The sequence below is a fragment of the Leptonychotes weddellii genome, chromosome 11 (genome assembly GCF_054177405.1).
Source record: "Leptonychotes weddellii isolate Sample4059 chromosome 11, ASM5417740v2, whole genome shotgun sequence".
NCBI lineage: Eukaryota > Metazoa > Chordata > Mammalia > Carnivora > Phocidae > Leptonychotes > Leptonychotes weddellii.
In genome coordinates, this window is record NC_138379.1 from 34,469,012 (window position 1) to 34,482,655 (window position 13,644).

The 13,644-nt window shown below is 42.2% G+C and overlaps 1 protein-coding gene across 1 annotated transcript in view; it reads right to left on the reverse strand.

Annotated features, from left to right (window-relative positions):
• The window catches only part of ZDHHC13 (zDHHC palmitoyltransferase 13), a 38,901-nt gene extending 31,560 nt beyond the window's left edge, over positions 1-7,341 (reverse strand). Inside the window, exon 1 of the mRNA XM_081799112.1 lies at positions 7,222-7,341. Coding sequence (XP_081655238.1) covers positions 7,222-7,248 — 27 coding nt within the window. The 5' untranslated portion in view covers positions 7,249-7,341. The remainder of the gene's footprint in view (positions 1-7,221) is intronic.
• Positions 7,342-13,644: the final 6,303 nt, after the last annotated feature.

Below are 13,644 nucleotides of genomic sequence, written 5' to 3' on the forward strand. Positions count from 1 at the left end.
GAATCCTTAAATAGCTGCTACTTATATTCTGCCCAGTGCCTTCAGTGGGATAGGCAGGGTGGAGAGTGCTTACTCCATCTTACTCAGAACCAGAACCACAAATGCTCTTTTGAATAGGTTAAGTTCTGCTTTATCTGGTGAATTCAACCTCCCCCCTACTTGACAATCTTTACACACAAGCATACACACACACAGCTAAAAATAAACATATAGGTAGTTAGATTAAAACATAAATAAGAACATTACTTTAGGATTCTTTTCATCATATCACAGCAATTATAATTACACGCAACTGGAAAGACTAGCTGCTGAGGAAGAGTTGAACTATACTCAGAATTACTATAAGGTCTTTCCCCCCACCTCTTGTGACAATTCAACTTCTTTTTTTTTTTTTAATTCTTAAATTTCTACCTTGAGGATCAAGGACAACCTATTTTTTAATAAATGTCTGGGTAGTCCTGAACTTAAATCAGTTAGAGTATCAGTATATAGCAGATGGAGTTAAAATTGACAGAGTGATCAATCTACTTTTTACATCAACATTAATTTTTTTAATTATGATTCACATCCATTTTAAAGATCTAGCAATATAAAAGTGAACAAAGGGTAAGCAAATTCGGACTATTTTCCTTCCAATCTTGCAGCAATAGAGGTACTATTATTAGGAGTTTGGTGTACCCTACACCTCACTGTATAAATAGTTGACCCTTGAACAACATGGGTTTGAATTACATGGGCCCACATACACAGAGATGTTTGTTGATAAATACAGTGTAGTACTGAAATGTATTTTCTCTTATGATTTTCTTAACATTTTCTTTTCTCTAGCTTACTTTACTGTAAGAATACAGAATATAATACATATAACATACAAAATATGTGTTAATCAACTCTTCATGTTATCAGTAAGGCTTCTGGTCAAAAGCAGGTATTAGTTGAGTTTTTAGGGAGCAGAAGCTACAGACAGATTTTTTAACTGTGTGGAGGGTCAGCGCCCCTATACCTGGTGCTGTTCCAGAGATGCAGGCTGATTTCAGCCTTCACTTCTATAAAGAATGCTACAACGAATCCCTGTCCATTCTACAGCATTGATTCCCCAAAGGAGGACTGCTAGGTCAGAAAATATATGCATTTAAACGTAAATAGATACTGAGCAACTACTTTCCCCATTTCACACACCAAACAGCAAGGATGTAAATGTTCTTTTTTCCCTACAAACCTTTCCATAACTGAACATTCTCAATCATGTTACAGTCTTGCCAATCCAATGGCTAAAAAATGGCATCTTGTTTTTCATCTGCATGCCCCTTGTTGCTAATGAATCTGAGTGTTTGTTATGTTTAATGGCTCTCATGTTTTTCTTTTGTGGACTCCTTTTTCATAGTCTACTGTTTTCCTAGTTGGCTGGTATATCTTTTCCCATTTGTTATGTTAAGAAGATTAACCCTTTGTTTTTAAACAGATTTTTCATCACAGAAAATTGACACATTCCACAGATACCAATTTGTTGCTTCTCATAATGCCTTAAAGCATTAAGGACATCAGCTTCATTTTTCATGTAGAAAGTTGAAGATTACATCTTTCAATGTAAAGAATATCCACAATTAGGAGCATTTGTTTTTTCAGCAATTATTGTGTACTTATGGCGTACAAAGTGTTATGCTAGAAGCACAAAAGCCATGGGTGTCTATCCTCCAGGAGTCTGAGTCTAATAGAATCTAATAGAGACAGAGTAAAATGATAATGGAAGGCAACATGTGATTAAGGGGCAAAAATGGGTGGTAAAGACTAAAGAACAGGAGGTACCTTCTGTTCACGTCATCATTTTTTGCCAAAATCCAAATCAGAGTAAAACCTAAAAAATTATATACAAACTCAAAGCCTGTTTTCGAAGTCAGTGGTCTCCAAAGCCAGGCAAGGCCACTCAAGGCCATATATGCAGTGACCCATTGGGTAATGGGAGAACATGTTAAAGCTTCTATTATAATGACTTTTATCTTTAAAAAAAAAAGGAGGGGGGAACATCACAAAAATTTACAAATCCGGTTCTTTAAGCTTTACTTATTTTAGCACTGCCAGCCTCTCTTCATTTGTCAAGCAAGTCACTCCTTACAGTCTGTTTACAAGGTGACCTGGGGGCAGAGTAAAAGTTCTACCACCCAGAGGGCTTGACAGGGGGACCTTCAGCATACTGCAGTATACACGAGGGTAAGTTAATTTTCAAGTGAAATTATCTAACTTTAACTAAGTTACCCCTCCCAAAATAAGTGGCTTAAACTGATTCCTACAAAGAAGCCAAGAAGTAGGACAATAATAATAGCATAAGTCCAAGCAAACAAGAAAATGGCAAAGCTGACACTTCTATGCAGAGTATCTTCAGTATCACCTGAAGTAAAAACAAAAACAATTTAATGTGATCTAACAAAAAAACCAGCCTCCCTCCAAAAAAAATCAAAATTATCAAAAAGGGTAATTTGAAACAGGTTTCTGTTTATTATCTTTAATTCAAAATCTTACCACGAGTATATATTGAGCTATCAATCAATGAATATAATTTAGAAACATACTGCCAAATCTTACAATAACATGCCCTGTGACGATACAAATTCGGCAAGTGGCTCCTATCCCCAGCCCCCATGTACCTCAAATGGATGGAAGCTGAACTTTTTAAAGTCCCAGCCAACCACATGACACAAAATCATCCCATCAGTGTGTAAGTTAGTGTGCTCAATTGCCAACAAGTCACGACAAACTGCAGTCAGTACCTGGGAGATTTCAACTGTGCGTCTGGAGCCAAGATCCTGGCCAGCTTCTAGCGCAGGCTTCATTGATCATCCATTAATCTCACAATACATGATGCTTTACAAAAATGAAAATTTGGGATCCCATTCACATTATGGTAGGGTTTTACTCTAGGGGTGCAAGCTCAAAACTGTTTTACTGATTTGAACGCATGATCAAAACAGCTTAGAGGGGCGCCTGGGTGGCTCAGTTGGTTAAGCGACTGCCTTCGGCTCAGGTCATGATCCTGGAGTCCCAGGATCGAGTCCCGCATCGGGCTCCCTGCTCAGCGGGGAGTCTGCTTCTCCCTCTGACCCTCCCCCATCTCCTGCTCTCTCTCTCTCTCTCAAATAAATAAATAAATAAAATCTTTAAAAAAAAAAAAACAAAACAGCTTAGAGACCACAGCTCTACGTTCTCTCCTTTGCTCTAGGTATCACACCCTCCCAAAATTTTACAAGAGCTACAGGTGAGAAAAGGAATGACCTGCTTTTGGGAGGTCAACTTTGGAGACAGTCACATAAAGATGTTTAACATCGCCAAGACTGAAGCAAAGTTTATGTCAAGATACTAAAAAATGCTTCTTAGAAATTACTCTCCAGTTACCAAAAAAACCATTTATTTTTCATTTATTTATTTTTTTAGTATTCTCTAGTTGTTTCGTTTTTACCATGTTGAAATGCAAACCCCTTGAGAACAAGGCCAAAGTCTCAGATTCCATGCTGCCTGAACGATGGCGGCTCACCATCTACCCTATTTTTGGCTTCAGTTTTTACATTTGTAAAATGGAAGGAGCAGGTTAATATAGCTATAAAGTTCCTTCCACGTTAATGCTGTATGGGTCTAAGAGGAGCTGTTACAACAGTCATTACTGAAATGTGCACTGACAAAGACTTCCAAGCATTGCATACCCAAATACAACCATTCTCTTTCACTTTCAATACTGTGTTCAATAAATTACATGAGATACTAAACACTTTATTATAAAATAGCTTTGTGTTAGATGATTTTACCCAACTATAGGCTCATTTAAAGTGTTCTGAACATGTTTAAGGTGGGCTAGGCTAAGCTATGATGTTCAGTAGGTTAGGTGTATTAAATGCATTCTCAACTTATGACGGGTTTATTGGATACAACCCCTCTGTAACTCGATGAAGATCTGTATGAGGTAATTAGGGAATAAGACACAATTCCTGCTGCAATTCATTCATTCATTCATGAGATATTTACTGAATGCCCTCTATGTGCCAGGCACCGCTCTAGACACGGGATATGGCAGTGACCACAACAGGCAAGATTAAAAAAAAAGTAAAAAGGATACCAAGAAAGAAACATGTAGCTAGCTGAATACCCTCCTTCACAGGGGAGAACAAGATATTATGAAAATTATGTAGGAGAGATATGGATACATCTGTGGTGATTTTTATAATAGAGTCCCTAAATTCTTTGATACTTCTCCATTAAGAGGAGAGGGTCTGTGTCCCTTCCTCTCAAATCTGAGCTCTGTGACTGCCTCACTAATAAAATACCGCAAAGTGATGTTCCACCAGTTTGCAGGCCCAGGACTGAGAAACTGGCAGCTTCCTCTTTCTGTTTCTTGATATGCTCACTCTTGGAACCTAGCCACTATGCTGTGCAGAGGCCTGGGGCCACATGTAGGTGTCCCGGCTAAAAGTCAACATCAGCTGCCAGAGAAGTGAGTGAGGACATCATCAGATGATACCAACCCCAACTATTAAGTATCCCAGGTTATGAGTCTTTCTAGCAAAGGCTCCAGACACAGTGGAGCAGAAACAAACCATCCCTGCTATGCCCTGTCCAAATTCCTGACACACAGTCCATGAACATGACAATGGCTGTGTTATACCACTATGTTTTGGGGTGGTTTTTACACAGCAATAGAAAACCAGAACACTTAAAAAAAGAAAGAAAGAAAAGACAACTAGAACAATTTTAAGAGATAAGGGATCATACAATATTTTTCACACAGAGATATCGTGAATCATAAAATTTTTTCTAAATAGTAAATAAGTACTGTTAAAGTTACAGTGGGCATTAATTAAAGAGAAACTCAAGATCTAAAAAATCATATTCAAACTCTTATGAGGGTCACTGTCGTGCCAGATTATCAAATAAAACAAAGAGCGATCCAATAGATAACCATTAAAATTTCTCATGACATTAACAGAAGTGCCAGAGTTCCGTTTCCAAGTTCATTCATTGGACAATTGTTTACAGAGTACCCACCAGTGCTAGGCACTGTTCTAGATGCTAGGCACACAGCAGTCAACACAACTGATAAAAAAAAAATCACTGCCCTCATAGAACTTATATTCAGTGGAAGGTAAGAGACAACAAACAAAACAAAGAAGTATGTTAAATGGTATTAATTGCTGAGGAGAAATACAAAAGAAGAAAAGAGACTAGGGAATGTTGCTGGTAGTGGTAATGAGGAGGAGAGGTTGCCGCACTGAGGTGACATTTGCATCAAAACCTTAAAGCGGTGGGGGAATAAGCCATGCGGGTATTTGAGGAAAGAGTACTCCAGACAGAGTGAAGAGTTAAGTACAAAGGTCTTAAGGCCTGTGTGGCTGGGGTTGATTAAGCAAGCAAGATAGTAGTAAAAAAAAAATGAGGTCACAGAGGAAACAAGGGGCCAGATGACATAAGCAAATTCCAGCAAAACCCAACAACACTGAAACTGGAATCAGAAGAACCAAATTCAACCAGAGCAGGAATGCTTTTATCTGTTATATTCACTGATTTATCTCCAGCACCTGTAACAGTGCCTAACACCTAGCAGAATGAATGAAGTCTTGGCTCGATCACTTAGCAGCTATTTGACTTTTAGCAAATGACTAGAATAACAATCTCTCCCCACCTCATAGGGTCACAGTGATCAAGAATGCGGAAATATTTTGCCAACTGAAGAGCACCATATACAGGTGAAATCTTTATTACTGAAAAACAATTATTATTATTATATTATTATTATTAACAACAACAATTATTATGAACAATGACTACTCTACCTTGCCCCATTAATTTCAACCTGTGAATCATTCTCTTCCTCCATCTGTCATGAAATTGGGGCAGGGATATCTTCCCTTCAGCACGAGGGAGTGGACTTGAAGTACTTGAAGGCTTTTGTAAATGAGTGACAGCAATTAAGATATGATAGTTACTCCTATCAACTTTTCCTTGAGATACTCAGAGAAAAAGAAGGAGACATAGTTTCCATGTGAAGATTCTACACCCTTTTGTAAAATCCAGTCAGCTGGCAATTTTTTTTTTCTGTCAAAGTGCTATAATACCTAATATGATAAGAACAACTTAAATTCTCCACGTTTTATTCTTTCTCTTAAACCTACATAAGACTGTTGAAAGAAGGACAGGAATGGGGGAGCATGAGAAACACTCTAAGGAATGGAAAGACTTTTTTTTTAGAAGCTAACTCATCCAGTCATCTCAAACTGCTTGGATCCCATTAAGGACAGAAAATCTACCTAACTGACTCCAACTGGAGACAGCTTCAGTTTTCCCATCAGTAAAAAGGAGATCATATCATCTCAAGGATGCTTCAATTCCGTAATAAAATAATGCATATAAAAGCATCTGGCATAAGCTAAGCACTCACTACATGTTGGCAGAATCTGGATATTCTTCATTTATTCAACAAATATTAAGTGAACAGCCACAATATGCCTGTCAGCACTCTAGGAACTGGAAAAGGGCCATAAGCAAAAAAGACAAAAATCTTTTTCTCTCGGAACGTCCTCCTGTTATCTCCTGTAACGTCCCCCACTGGCCCGTTCTGTTCTCTGGAACTACATCTGGCTTCTGGTAGTATATCCTCCACAGAATAGCGTCTTTTGGGGTTCTGCAGAGAGCTATCACGTACCTCTTTCCACCCACCTTTTCCCCAGCCTAAACTAACAGCCTCAGTTCTTTGGAGTACGCAAGATGTGGGAACAAGAACCAGAATAGGGCTGAGTGGGGCGAAGGAAGATGTCCAGGCAACTCCACCGAAAAAAGAAATCAAGAGAACTGCATGGATTACAGGCCAAGGTCAAAACAGGCTGGTCCAACTCAGGTGTGTCACCTGACACCTCTCCCAGGAGCGGCCACACTCCCTTCCCAGGCCCCTCAGCGGTCTCTACTGGGCACCGAGGTACCGGCCCTAGGGGGTGCCCTGGGCCACCGTGGAGGATGGAGGGCCCGTAAGGCACTCACCCGTACGTCCTCGCCCTTTCTTTCCGGTCGTCTCGGAGAGAATTCCCAGCATCATTCTCGGAGTCTCCATGCTTCCTCCTCCCCAGCCCAGGTCCCTCCGCCCCCGGAGGCCCCTCTTGGGAGCCGCCTCACACCTACGCCCTCCTCCTCCCCACGGCCGCCGCCGCTCTCCCCGCCCCAAAACGGCCAGCACCCGGCCGCACTCACCTGCGAGCCCAGCCCCGGCCCCTCCATCTCGCCACTGGCGGCCACGACACGGCAAAGTGGCCGCAGCAACCCGCTGGCCAGCTCGCCTCGAGCCGCCTTTACTCCCACTTCCGGCTTGTGGCCCCGCCTCCGCCGCGGCCCCGGTCGCGCCCAGTGCCGCCAATCGCCCTCGGCAGAGCCAATCCCTGCGCTCCCAGGCTGGGGGCGGGACTTTCCGCTGAAGCTTCTGGGGACCCGCGAGTCGGAAGCCCCGCCCCTGGCCCGCCCCCGCCGTGTGCTTCCAGCCCCAGGCCAAGACCGCGCAGTGCTCGCCGGGGTGGGCGTCCACCGGCCCTTCACGCCTCAACGAGTCCCCCACACAGGTCCAGGATCAGGCTGTTATTCCAAAGTCACCCCACCACCTACAGAGAGCAAATGCAGACTTGGCTACTAGCTAGCGAGTTAACCTTGTGAAAGTCTCTTATTTTACTTCATTTCCTTATCTGTGAAATGGGGAAGAACAAGGGTACTTACTTCACAGATTGTCAGGAGAATTAAATGAGAGAAAACGTGCAAAGCTCCTCAGTCAGTGTTTGACATATAGTAAGGAGTCAATAAATGTTAACTATTAAAACATTTGCCACTCCCCACTTTTGTGAGCCACTGCCATCATCTGGACCTCTGTTTTCTTCATACAAAAGAGAAAATATGTGAGTTTTACTGTTCAGGCTAGGGAAAGATTGGGCAAGAGCCCCCCACTTGCATTCTCCACGCCGTTTTGTGGACTGAAGGAACTGGCATCTAAACTGTTCAGGTTCCTGCCCTTGGGTAGCTCCAGTGGGGCAATGGGGCTCTCCTACCTAGAAAACACTGGCGTTTTCTAGCCCAGCACTTAACACCACCTTTGTAATTATTCCTTAATGTATCTGTTGCCAAACCGAACCGGATTAACACCTTTAAAAGCTAAACTGGAAAGGAACGGAAAACATTATGACTCCCTTATTCTATAAAAATAGTTTTAATCATAAAATAAGTGTCTAGAAATCCAACAAAGTGCTGGGTTTTCCCATAATAAATACCATAATACAATATAATTGTAAAAATTTTTTAAACTCTATTATTATTGGGCACCTGGGTGGCTCAGTTGGTTAAGCAACTGCCTTCGGCTCAGGTCATGATCCTGGAGTCCCTGGATCGAGTCCCGCATCGGGCTCCCTGCTCGGCAGGGAGTCTGCTTCTCCCTCTGACCCTCCCTCCCTCATGCTCTCTCTCTCTCATTCTCTCTCTCAAATAAATAAATAAAATCTTTAAAAAAAAAAAAAGAAAAGTGGTTTCCTTTAAATAAATAAACTCTATTATTATTATTATTATTATCATTATCATTATTATCACAGTACCCTGCCTGTTGGGCACAGCAGCCCTGAGTTGCCCCAGAAGCCCAACCTCTTTGAGGCCATAAGCATAAAGGACAAAAACCTTGTTCTCTTGGAACATCCTCCTGTTATCTCCTGTAACGTGCCCCAATGAACCATTCTGTTCTCTGGAACTACATCTGTCTTCTGGTAATATCTCCTGCACAGAGTAGTGTCCCTTTGGATTTTGCAGAGAGCTATCATGTATCTGTCTTTCACCTACCTTTCCCCAGCCTAAACTAGAGCCTTAATTCTTTGAAGGAGTAAGAAGGATGTGGTAACAAGAGCTAAAACAGGGTTGGTTAGGGCAAAAGTGGGTGCCCAGGCATCCATCTCTGAACTCTCAGTGCCCAGCATAGCACTGGGACATGGACAATGGTAAGTATAATTTTGTTGAGAGGATGGACAGATGGATAGGTGTGTCATCAACTTCTATGATACACGGAAGGACAAATAGAAGTGTAAGCAACTTCCTGGGAGAGCCAGAGGCGTGAGCATTTAATTTGGAAGGGCCAGGATGAGACATTAGGCAAGGTTTCATAGAGAAGAAAGCAGACCTGGCCTCTCATCCTGACTCTGCCATCACGTACTGTGGGTATCAGTTCCCTTAGGGCCTGCTGTACCAAAGTACCACACACTGGGGGGCTTAAACCACAGAATTTTACTTTCTCACAGTTCCAGAAGCCAGAAGTCCAAGATCACGGTGTTATCCTACCAGGCTGTTTCTTCTGAGGCCTCTCTCCTCGGCTGGTAGATAAGCATCTTCTTCCTGTGTCTTTACAAGGTGCCCCCTCTGTGTGTATCTGTGTTCTAATCCCCTCTTCTTATAAGGACACCAGTCAGATAGATTAAGGCCCACCCATATGACTGCATTTTAATTTACTTGCCTCTTTAAAGATCTTACTTGCAAGTACTGTCACATTCTGGTGTTCTAATCCCCTCTTCTTATAAGGACACTAGTCAGATAGATTAAGGCCCACCCATATGACTGCATTTTAATTTACTTGCCTCTTTAAAGACCTTACTTGCAAATACTGTCACATTCTGAGGTACTGGGTGTTAAAACTTCAACACATGAATAGGGGGGAGGACAACTGTGTGACCCTGAGCAAATCACTTTCTCTCTCTGTGACACTTTGCTCATTTGTAAAATGGGGCTGAGACTGGCTACAGGAAGCGCTAACCTCAATGGTCCCTCTCAGTTTTGATCAGGTAATTTCTCCCGCTGAAACTAAGCTCTATCTCTCCAATCCCCATAGCACTTTTTGGATCTCTTTTAGAGAACATTACTGCCCTCATTTTGCAACTATATATTGAGTTGGTACTAGGTACCAAGCACCATTCAATATTGAGCAAGACAAAGAAAAAAATTAGTCCCTGGTTTCCTGGGGCTTAGTGTTTAGTAGCAAGAGACAGACTTTAATCAAATGGGCTCACAGATACTGACCTCTTAGATCAGCCTTGCAGTTCTTGGGTGGATGCTCTTCCCTCTATTTGGCCAAGGACTCCTGGTACACATCTATCTTTATGCCCCTCACCATGCTCTGCTCAAGGTCTGGTACACGGTTGAGCCTAAAAAGAAGTACTGTCCAAACAAATGAGCAAATGAATGAATACAGTGAAAGTCATCGTTTACAAAAGGAAATCAAAGGGGTTCAGTTCCATAAATCACTATAAGTGCTGATTTCACAATGTTTGACAACTCTTGGCCTTGAAGAAAAATTCCACATTAGGGTTTGCTAATCCCAATTGTCACACGATGGGTGGCAACTGACTTCATTCGGAATGAACTTTTGACTCTGGTCTCATTTCTTCCATGGCCTTATAAAGGACAGGAGTGTTTTTTGGAACAGGGGCTTGCGTTTGTAATTATTTCAAAGGCACTGTCATGATCCTTTGGAATGTCACAAAGTTCCACACATCTGTCAGCACAGAGCTTTTCACAGACACCTGTTAGAAAACCCCAGTGCTCACTGATGTCAAGCCAGCAGGGCTGGGTGGGGATGAGTGCTCCCTGGGGACATTCGGGCAACAAATGTTTATTGAGCTCCTGCTTTGTGCCAGGTACAGGCTAAAACACCTGAGTACAGTGGCAAACAGCAGAGTCTCTGCTCTCCCAAAGGTCAAGTCTTTGGGGGGAGGGCAAAGACTAATAGAGATAGATAGATTTTTTTTTAAAGAGAAAAAGTAAAAACAAGGAGAAGTGCTAACAAGGAATTATAACACAGTGACCCACATTAGCCTGGAGAGATTAAGAGTCCTTTTCATAAATTCATAAAACTAGGTCAAAAGGACTTTCTCAACTTCCTCTATTTATAGATGGGGAAACTGAGGCTTGGGGAGGGAAATGACTTCTCCAGGACCATCCTACAAGTTAATAGAGAAGATAGGATTAAGGCAACTCTTCTGGCCCTACTCCAAGGCTATCTCACCAACCCTCAAAGTGCCTCACTTTCTAACTATAACCAACCTCACAGATTCTCAGGGCTGGAAGTTGCAGGATGGGGCAGGAATTTCTTAGAAGTCTTGCATGGTCTCTTGTCTTCAACGCATGAAGAGCTTCACAGTGAAAAAGTGAAAGTGACTTTTCCCCTTTATTTTATATATAAATCTATATAAATTGTCAAGATCTGGTAATGAGATACTCTAAGTCAATATGGTCTGGGTTAGGAGACCATGGTGAACATCTTACATTTTACTTGCCAGATCAACCAGATGTGTGTACATGTGTGTGTATGAGAGAGAGAGAGAGAGAGAGAGAGAAGGTAAAGCAGGAAGTATTCCCACAGTTTTTTTGTTGGTTGCTATTTGAGTCTTAGTCACCTACTTACAGTCACATATTTAAATATATATTGCTATGGAAATTTTTCTGGATGTTTCCAAACTGTGACAGCAACACTCAGGATTGGGTAATAAATCCACCTTGACATTAATACAGGTGTGGCAAGACTCGCCTCTCTACCTTCTCTATCCATCTATCATAGCTCCGTATTTATTGGTTTATATACCCACTCCCCCCTTAGTCTCTGTGCTCCTAGATGACACTTAAACATCACTTCCTCAGGGAGGCTGGACTCCTACATCAGGTTAGGACTCCCTGTTAAATGCTCCCATAGCACCTATAGTTCTCCTAACAGCACCCATGGAACATTATTGAATTCATGTTTTGAACATCTATCATCTCTGCACACCATGAGCAGTTCTGTGAGCATAGAACCTGGCCCCGATTCAGACATAGCCGCGTTCCCAGTGCATAGCACGGTACCTGGCCCATGGGAACTCAGCTCAATACTGTTGTATTTTACATCATCATTTGTATTTACATCCCCCGCACCTAGCACATGTCCCAACCCAAGCTAAGTGTTCAGAAAATGTTGACTTGAGTTGAAGAATCCCATCTATGGCTTTATACAGTTTGCAAAACACTTCTGCTTTTACACAGATTGAGACTCATAACATCCCTGTGAAGTGAGCAGAGTGGGGATTAACAATCCACTTTACAGACTGTGATTCGGGAAGCTTTGGCAATTGCCCCAGGGTGTCAGGCTAGAGACTGTGGAAGAGCCCAGGCCCAGAGCTTTGGGTGACAGGCGCAGGGCTATCTCCCGTGTGACAAGGCCGTGACCATGGCAGTACAGACTAGAGACCTCCCACTCTTGTCAGTCCCCTCCCCACCGTCTTCAGCCCCATTGGGTCCTTTTCTCAGGCAATTCATGTAGAGTCTGAGGCAGAGTATTAAAATCAGTAAAGTTTTTGCAAACAAGCAGTCTAGTCTTAACTGGATAAGCATGGAGTAAGTTTTAAATGATAAAATGAAACTAAAAAGTCTGGAGAAGTCTCAGGCAGACTAAAATGCTTAAAGTTGCATGAAAATTTGCAAAACATCCCGATGGTGTGTCTATATTATCAATACATGGTTTTGTGGTTTGTTTGTTTTTTTAAACAACCAGTGTGTCATTTTGAGTTACTTGGGTTTTTTTCCATCAATTTACCATCTGGAGTTAACCCAGATTCTTGGGGGAGCCTTGCGAGAATTGTAACTTCAGGAAATGGGGTGAGCAGAAAGCAAGGAGTGGTTTCATGGTCGTAGGACTTTTAAAAACCCTCCACCCAATCTGCTCCCTGAGTCAGGATTTTCTCACTCTTCCACATCTCTCAAAACCTGCCCCATCACTATCTCCTTGAATACCCATGTTACCTTCTACCATTTAGGTTATATTGAGCAGACCTTTATCTCACTCTAACTTACATAGTTGGCACCGTTTCTGGCTCTTGGGGGCCACAAAAATTCCAATGAATTCTCTCTTCTACCTCATAGCCCATTAGATATTTGGATGATTAATGACACCCCTGTGTGTGTTGTCCTGCTGGTTACACGTCCCCAGTTCTTCCAACCATTCTTCCATTGGTGTAAAGACAACGTAGGGGAAATGCTGCTGTTGTGGGAGCCAGACTGAGGTAGCATTATATCTTATTACAAGGTAGCTACATACCTGGGCCAAGTCACACAATCTTTCTGGGACACTAGTGCTATTTTGTAAGGTTGTAAAGAAGAGTAAAGGAGAGAATGTGGGCAAAACATCTGGTATGGCATCTGCCTCATGGTGGGTGCTTTGTACATGCCATGGTTATGATGGGACCAGGGAAAACTTGCTTGTAATCGCTCCTCCTTTAGGAGGATTTTACATCAAAAAGGAATGGAGCTGAGATATTCAGAAGTAGAAAGAAAACAAAGGCTGATGTGACCTGGGCCAAAGGAGCTGAGCAGATGAGGCTTTGAGTCAAAAAGGAAAGAACAGACCAGTCACGAGAGGCCAAAGAAGATTCCGAAGATTCATTCATTCATGAAGATGAAAATGCTTACTTTGCAGTGGCTGGCGTCATCACAAACAAATTATATCGCGTATGTGAATGTGTTTTGTAGAGTAAATGCTCCCTTGTACTCCTAGAACACTGGTGCTTCACCTCATCGTATGATAATCATTTGTCAATATGTCTATTTCCCCCTGAAGACTGTAAAGTTATCATGGTG